Source organism: Cotesia typhae, unplaced genomic scaffold (assembly GCF_013202065.1).
Source record: "Cotesia typhae breed Kobodo isofemale line unplaced genomic scaffold, CoteBio_Ctyphae contig_5, whole genome shotgun sequence".
In the NCBI taxonomy this organism is placed as follows: domain Eukaryota; kingdom Metazoa; phylum Arthropoda; class Insecta; order Hymenoptera; family Braconidae; genus Cotesia; species Cotesia typhae.
Window position 1 is genome coordinate 7239863 of NW_027423757.1, and position 8362 is coordinate 7248224.

The window sequence follows — 8362 nt, forward strand, 5'->3', positions numbered from 1 at the left end:
AGGATGTCGGCCAAAATGAACAGATTGTTTTTGTAAGCCGGGTCCGAGTAAATTTATAAGAAACTCGAAAGTATCGCGTCTCATACTACAATTGATTTAGAAATAAGGATGCAATATTAAAAATGAACAATAATTCAAGATATTAAGCTCAGAAAAATAATTATCATCAGCTTGTAAAGTAAAAATATATGTCTTACCGAAAATGACTTTTAAAAGTTTCATCTGTCATTCGAAAAACAGTATTTTCGATATAATTTTGGGTTCTTGGAATAATACCTTGTTCTGCACGATTTCCAAAGCAATAAATAAGATCATCATCGCTAGAATCATCTTCGTCTGAAGATTCCAATAAATTCCGAACTGCACCAACAAGTACTATTCCTACTACTGCATACTCCATTACCTGTAATTTTTTTTCGTGGATAGTAATCAAAAATAATGTAAAATAAAACTCCAAAATTTCATCCTCCATAACCTCTGTACATTAACCTATACGCGAAGTTAACTTAAGTTAAGTAATAGAAAAAAAATTATTTTTAAGGAAAAACTACTTACTTTTATTATACTATAATATTAATGTACAGTTAATATTAATTAAAATATTTTAAATTTAACAGTACTCCAACAACAGTTTTTTTAATAAACTACAAAATTTTAATTCACTCATTTGAATGGTGCGTCAAAAATACGACTCATACTCAGTGCAGCCAGATCGTGAGTAAAAAGTTCCCCCACTTTCCATTACACTTCGTGCTATTTTGCCTTAAGTGGGGGGTCGTTCTACCCACGATCTGACTGCACTGCTCATACTATACCGGATTGCGTTCCGTTTTAAATAGCAGCCAGTATAACTGACTAAAAAGGAACGCCTTTACAGTATACTAAATTGACGTCACACTGTACAGTGGTCGCAGTGCATATCGGAACATACCCAAAAATTTCTGCGTAACCGGATGGCAAATGTACTATATAAATTCGTAATTTGTAAAGAGCGCTTTATTTCCGCGAGATATATCGTTACATAATATTTTAGTATTCCCATATATATGTACAGACTTACAAATGGTATTCCCGTCAGTAATTTTTATACCACAGTCTAATTTTACGACTTATTTTATACCACAATCGTTCAGTCCTCAGTCGTTCGAACTTGTTCAATTTTCTCGATCTTAATTTATCGCCGATTATGTGCTTGTGTACGTGTATTGTATTTATTCTGACAATTGCTGTTATTTTTTTTCTTCGAAAATTCACCAATAAAAACAAAAACAATACTCAAAAATTTAAAATGTCCGATGAAAACAAAAAATTTAATAAAAATTTAATTTCGGTAAATTTTCATTTCACTAGAAAATGTAATTATGAATGTGGATTTTGTTTTCATACTGCTAAAACAAGTCACTACACCGAGCTGGAAGAGGCAAAACGAGGTCTTCGTATGGTCAAAGAAGTAGGCATGAAAAAAATTAATTTTTCTGGTGGTGAACCGTTTCTTTATCCAAAATACTTGGGAGAATTGATAAAATTCTGCAAATTAACTCTGGAACTCGAATCAACGTCGATTGTTTCAAACGGGTCACAAATAAAAGAATCTTGGTTTCAAAAGTACGCAAAATATTTGGACATTCTTGCAATTTCTGTTGATTCTTTTGATGAAGAAACAAACATCAGAATTGGACGAGGTCGCGGTAGACATTTGGAGAAACTATCTGATATCCGTGACTGGTGCGAAAAATACAACGTCAAATTCAAACTTAACTCCGTTATCGGCATCTATAATTGGCAAGAAAACATGGTTGAAGAGATTGAGAACTTAAATCCGTTTCGATGGAAGGTTTTTCAATGTTTGTTGGTCGATACTGAGAATGCTGGCGAACAGGCGATTCGCAAAGCTTCAGAATTCGTCATCAGCGATGAACAATTCGAAGATTTTTGCTCAAGACACCGACATTTGCCGAGTTTCGTTCCGGAACCCAACGTTTTAATGAAAGAATCGTACATTATATTGGACGAATATATGCGGTTTTTGAACAAAGGTGACGTTTATAAGGAGTCAAAGTCTATTTTGGAAGTTGGAGTTCTTAAAGCGATGGAACAAATTGACTTTGATGAACAATCATTCACCACTCGTGGTGGAATTTACAATTGGACAAAAACGGACCATTTGAATTTTAATGGTAATTGTGGTTCTGACGATAAGCTTTCTTGGTAATTAAAATTAAACAAAAATAATATTTTTTAAACTCAGGGAAAAATACCATATATTACTATATATAAAAATATGTTATGTACACTGGTAGAAAAATTAACTTGATTTAAGATAAAAAATTTCAAATTAAGAAATTAACTTTGAAAGCGATCATCATCTTGATTAAAAAATAAAATTGTTTTTTATTTAAGTACATGGGACTCAATTAAAAAATTTTTCTTATGAATCAAGTTAATTTTTTATCATAGTATAATTTTTATATTTAAGCATTTGCATGAATCAGAAAATTAGTAAGTATATTTTTATATAAAGAAATATGAAATTTTTGTCAGAATATATTGTTTTATTAAATTATATGTCATAGCATTAGAAATATATGTATTTAAAAAAGCGAGTATTAAAGTTTAATCCTTACCTACAGTACAAATATAATTTACACGCTAATCTTAATAAGTGTGTACCTAATATATGGCTGTATAATTTTAATTTTTTTTTGTTTTAAAATAAGCAAATAAATATATTTCTAAGAATTTTGATGTTAACATTAGTTTATTACTAAGTATAATAACAATATGTCCCTTTGTAAAATAAAGAAAATAATGCTCAAAAATTTAATGGTGTTATTTATTATTCTTAAGAATTTATTATGTTTTTGTTATCATTGATTATTTATTTATCAAACCAAACACTTAAGTTACTGAAAGTAAAACCAGTTGTGTCATCGATAAAACTTCGATAGGAATTATGAGCTCTTTATCACCGTTACAGAATTTCTTCAACCCATACTTTGAACAATGCATTGGCTTTGAATTTTCAAGTGCAATTTGATCTTGACTTAAATTAAATACAGTAATCGCTAAACTCATAAAACTTTGATGACTCAAAAGTACAGTAAGTATAATTACGCACTAATAATATTGATTTTTCTTATAATTAAATATTTTTCTGTATTACAATCTATTGTAACGTCGAAAACGCAACTAAAATTTAATTATTTTTATCCTAGCCGTTAGGCTAATAGATAAGGATCTGAAGCTTTATGGGAAGGGGTTGAAGTTATAATATAAGAAAATGAATTCAATTTAATAAATATATTATAAAATTATCATACAAAGATTTGAATTATTAAAACAAACATAAAAATCTCAATTAAGAACTTACTTAAATGTCATTGTTACCGTTTCGTTACATAATTGAAATTTACTTTACTAACAATTGTTTTTTTGAATCTGACGCGTGGTTTCATTAAAACTTATAAAAACTTTTTCGATGTTAACACTAGGACGTCAGGACAACGAGAGATATTTTTGTTGAAAAATCGTAAAGGTGTCGAATTTTAGGGCGTTACTTATTTTTACTAGATGGGAGAAATAATGTCCAATTATTTTTCTATTTCCTTGAGCCCTTGCCCTCTCTCTTAGATTTTTCTATAATGTTGCATGAGTTCCCTCTACTTGGGTCAGAGTACAATATCGCTTCTCCTTTACTCTTATGCTCTATTATACATCTATGTGTTTGTGTATACGTAAGCGCATTTATGCATAGACAAAGACATACATGTGTACTATTTTACATTAAATTATTTACTGTGACCAAATTTTTATATTAAATTAGTTAGATAAAAATTAATTTGTGCATAGATTACAAATTGTCATTAGTTTTTTAGATCTAAATTTTTCTTTTTATTTAAGTCATTATTTTATTCGAAAATAAAAGAAAACATTTATTTATTTTTTTTTGTTTAAACATAAATTATAGTTATTAAATTTTGTTCCTTAAATTATCAACATATATATATATATTTTTTTTTTCTGTTGATACTAGAATTATCATAACATTCCTTTTTATTTTTTTCTTTTATCATTATTTACTTTTATTTTATTTAAACTATTGTTTATATATACATTTATTTTGTTATCGAAAACTTCTATTTCGGATCTCGACAAAGTTTAAAATTCTATTAGGGTATTTGTTCAGGCTCAAATCCCTTAGTATGGTCAGGCCCAACTAAAACTAAATTTTTCAAATAAGTTTCTTTTGAAAATGCTATTGATAAATTTGAAGATAACAAAATTTTAAAAATAAAATAAATGTATGTAATTAGTTGTAAGAACATAAAATTATTTATGAATAATTAAATTCTATTTGTTATAAAATAAAAATGTCGGACGTTGAGTCCGACATAACACTATCTTTAAATGTTTCCAATGAACTTTTAAATAATGTAATAGTTTTTTTTATTGATTTTTAGAATTTCTAGTCCCCTTTTAGATGAATCAATTATTTTACATTAATTATTCGAAGTTTGTAACGCAAAATAATTTTTTATGCGACGAAAAAATTTATCAATTCGTAAAATTGCTCTCTTTTGAATCTTTGCTCTTGGAATTAAAAAATTTTAAGTATTCATAAAAAAATCAAATATGTAAATTTTTTCTATATTTGATTAAAATGATTTATCTAGTAAATTATTATTTTTATAATTCCAAATCACCACAGTAGCTAAATTAAAAAAAAAAAAAGGAAAAAAAATCAAATCGATGAATAATTTCAATTTAATACAACATTCAAAAAACAATTCTATGTACGAACGCATTCGTAACGTTTGGTACTACGATTAAATTCGCATTTTTGATATTTATTGCAAGTTGTTCCACCACAACTGACCCCATTATCTCCAGAACCTTTATAACCGCCGTTGTAACCAGTTGCGACTGCATTCGGTGACACGCAAGACATGGAGCCGCATTTGTTCGGGCAGCATTTTTCATTAAACGAACATTCATAGTCGCTGTGACATCTCAGCATGCATCTCGTAACAGTATTTTGGAGAGGACAGTATCCACTTTTATCTAAAACAATTTTTTTAAATTAGAACAAATTCTATCGCTTGATATTTATTTATTCCAATTATTTTTTTTTACTCGTACAAAAAATACGGTCATATTTACACAGAAACAAAGTTTACTTAAGTTAAAAGAAGAGAATTGTTTCGGAGAAAGAAGAAATTTTCCTTGAGTTATAATAATTTTTTACTTCAGCTAAGATAAATATTTTTTTTAATCAAGAAAATTTACTTTAGTCGAGAATTTTTTTGTGCATAAAATAATATATCTAAATTTTTCCTGCAAAAGTATCATTTTTTTCTAGTTTGTTCTTATTTTTCCAAGATAGTTATATCAAAGTTACATAAGTATAAAAGAAAAAAAAACAAGAAAATACCGTGACAGCAAGTAAATTCTTAACGGCTGTTTACTACATAGTAGGTCTTGAAAAATATATTTATAATTTAAGTACTAATTTTTGGTCAATCAATAATACTTAAATATTAATTTAAATTAAAATAATTAGGCATGAAAAAAATTCTTTTACAAAAAATCACCCAACAATAGAGAAAATAAAAATGTACCATCTGTACATTGAAATAGTATGGAAAAAAGAGTAACTTTGTATAAACTAATAGATTTATTATATTACGTTAGAGTGAAGAAACAAACGTCTGATAGACCTTGGCTTAACTATTTTCAATTGATCGTTTTATTTTTCAAGTCATAACAATAAAAATTTTTAATTATTCAATCATACTTACATGAGCCTTGCCCGCTTACTACTGCGATGCTTATCAGCAAACAAACAAAAACAATTATTTTTCCTGAAAGTAGATTGATCAAAATAAATTATTGCCAATTTGAAAAAAAAAAAAAAAAAAAATAATTCACTTTTATTAAATTTTTATTATGCTTCACATGAAATTATTTAATAAAAATGATAAACATTATAAATAATAAAACTCACTGTCCGTATCCATGGCTAAGATTCGAATGAAACCTGTTGCAGTACCGTCTAATCTCCAACTCACTTATTCAATAACGAGACTCGTCACAATAAAAATATTTTTTAATACCTATAATTCTCAATAATCCTGTTCTTATACTATTCGACGATAGGTTTATCTTTCAAAGCGTTAAATATACTGAGAATATTTTTTATACGCATTCACTTTTATCATTTACGTGACGTAGCATGGAATTTAAATAATTAAAAATTTTATTTATTTATTATCTTTTCTGTAATAAAAGTTTACTGATAAAATTCCGAATTTTGTAGATAAATTTTTTCAATGAATTTAAAGTTGAAACTTGGACCAGTTTTTTAGATTACTGTTATTGATCGCAGGGAAATCCTATCAAAATACGCCAACTAGGTGATATTTCGAAAGCATATTTTTTCAGCGTGAATCGGTGATGAAATAAACTGGAATCGACAAACAAAAATAAATTTGTTAACATGAAGTATATATAGAAAGTAAATAAATTTCGTTCACTATTTCTAGATGGATTTATATTTCCATATCACTGATTTTTTTTTTATGAGAAATATTGTCAATATAATGCCCACTGCACATTTCATGTAATATGAGATAAAGTTCAATTTTAATATTGGTTGAAAAAAGTATTTTTAAAATTTTTAGTTGTTATTTGATCTTTGAATTTCAAATCGTATTTTAAAATATGGAATTTATTAACAAGTTAAAAATACTTACCTTAAATCATTCAAAAATAAGTTTAAAATTAAAGAAACAAGTTTTTGCTTAAAACAATCTTTACAATGAATTAATTATATTTTATTAAACTTTTCAAGTACAATTATATATATTATTATTATTCTAAAAATATATTTACGTACAAATTACGTTAAGTGAAGGTGTGTGACTTGATGATGAGCGGAAAAAATAAAATCTTGCTCTTAACTGCGATAACAACTTTATTATAAATGTCTGTTGATTTATTCTATCATTACACGATTATTATTTGCATTTGTGTTATTATTATTACTACTTAGGCCATATAATACAGTTGTTAGATATGTTAACACTTTGCCTAAGTGTTTCCATTCCCACTCATGTTACATATACACTTGTAAATATAATTTCTTGAATAAATAAGTTTACACTTCATACATTTATTTTTTTTTTTTCAACAATTCTTAGTATTTACATTCAATTTTTTTTCAACAATTCTAAGTATTGTTTGCTGATAATTAAAGGATTTACATAGAAAAAATCAGATCAATATCAATTCTTTTCTATTATTGAAAATTGGTAATTTTCAAAGCGGGAAGTTTTTTTGGAGCAAGAAGAAATTTTCTTGGCTCAAAACTTCTCAGTCAAAAGAATTTTCGTTTTTCTGAATAATTTCTTGTGTCAAAAAAAAATAGTTCAACGAAGAAATTTTTTTTCTATGAAAGATCTAATAAGACTTTCAATTCGTGACATTTTATGCTAAATTCAAACTTATCTGAGAGTTTTGATTGATCCTAAATTTTCAGATCATCATCTAATAATTTATAATCAGCGAACTTATAAGAGATTGTTATGAATTCTGAGTACAAAAAAAAAAACATTTAGATATAAAATATTTTGCACTTTATTGAAATTAGACTAGTTTGAACTTAAAAACTTATAAAATAAAAAAACTTCAATAATAATCAATTAATTATTGTTACTTCTATCAAACAAAAATGGATTGTTAGGATTGAATCCAGACAAATCTCTATCAATATCATTAGGCTTCGGATCAACTGTTGGTTCAACCGATCCAATAGCATCAATGTCCGGTCTCTGGCAAGCTAAGGCGCCGCAGCGGTTTTTGCAGCACTTCTTAGAGCCTTGACAGTCGTTGTCAATAGTACAAGTTGGCGAACAAACCCAACGGCCGGTAGGAACTGCTGGACATGATCCCGGTTTTTCTAAATGAATAAAATTTAAATGCCTGGGGTTAAAAAGAGCATGCAGACTATAGTACAGAGAGATTAAAGTTTATGTAAATAGTTAAATTAATTAAAATTAACAGCAGTGGATTTGAAATTACTCACCGGTCTCCTCGGATCTTGTGGTAACAGGTCTGGAGCAAATTAATCCTCCGCAGGTTGTCGGGCAGCATTTACCAGCTCCCTGACAGTGTGCATCAACCAAGCACGGCTTAGAACAAATTTGCACAGGTAATGGCGGTGGACAAGATCCGGGTTTGTCTTGGTAAAAGTTAAATTGTGAATAAACACAGGCTATCATTGATAGCATTAGTAATACTTTATAAACAACTTTACCCATCTTCACTCGACATCCACTCACCACAAACTACTTTTAATCATCTT

General features: G+C 27.8%; 4 protein-coding genes across 5 annotated transcripts in view; 2 read left to right on the forward strand and 2 right to left on the reverse strand.

Moving 5' to 3' along the window:
- The window catches only part of Jdp (DnaJ domain-containing protein), a 56173-nt gene that overhangs the window by 11335 nt on the left and 36476 nt on the right, over positions 1-8362 (forward strand). The gene's annotated exons all lie outside the window — the stretch shown is intronic.
- On the forward strand, positions 971-4741 carry LOC141531429 (S-adenosylmethionine-dependent nucleotide dehydratase RSAD2-like). Its single transcript, XM_074249254.1, has one exon. It carries the CDS (start codon positions 1187-1189, stop codon positions 2210-2212), a length of 1026 nt encoding a protein of 341 aa, XP_074105355.1. The 5' UTR covers positions 971-1186; the 3' UTR covers positions 2213-4741.
- On the reverse strand, positions 4790-6017 carry LOC141530367 (waprin-Thr1). Its single transcript, XM_074247427.1, has 3 exons — positions 6005-6017; positions 5799-5861; positions 4790-5061 (listed from the first exon to the last, which is right to left on the reverse strand). Exons 1-3 carry the CDS (start codon positions 6015-6017, stop codon positions 4790-4792), a joined length of 348 nt encoding a protein of 115 aa, XP_074103528.1.
- On the reverse strand, positions 6004-8352 carry LOC141531433 (WAP four-disulfide core domain protein 2). Of its 2 annotated transcripts, none has more exons than XM_074249264.1 (3): positions 8084-8352; positions 6896-7957; positions 6004-6463 (listed from the first exon to the last, which is right to left on the reverse strand). In XM_074249264.1, exons 1-2 carry the CDS (start codon positions 8316-8318, stop codon positions 7701-7703), a joined length of 492 nt encoding a protein of 163 aa, XP_074105365.1. In that variant the 5' UTR covers positions 8319-8352; the 3' UTR covers positions 6004-6463; positions 6896-7700. The 2 variants fall into 2 exon arrangements, with proteins under 2 accessions (XP_074105365.1, XP_074105364.1); XM_074249263.1 differs by having other exon boundaries at positions 6753-7957.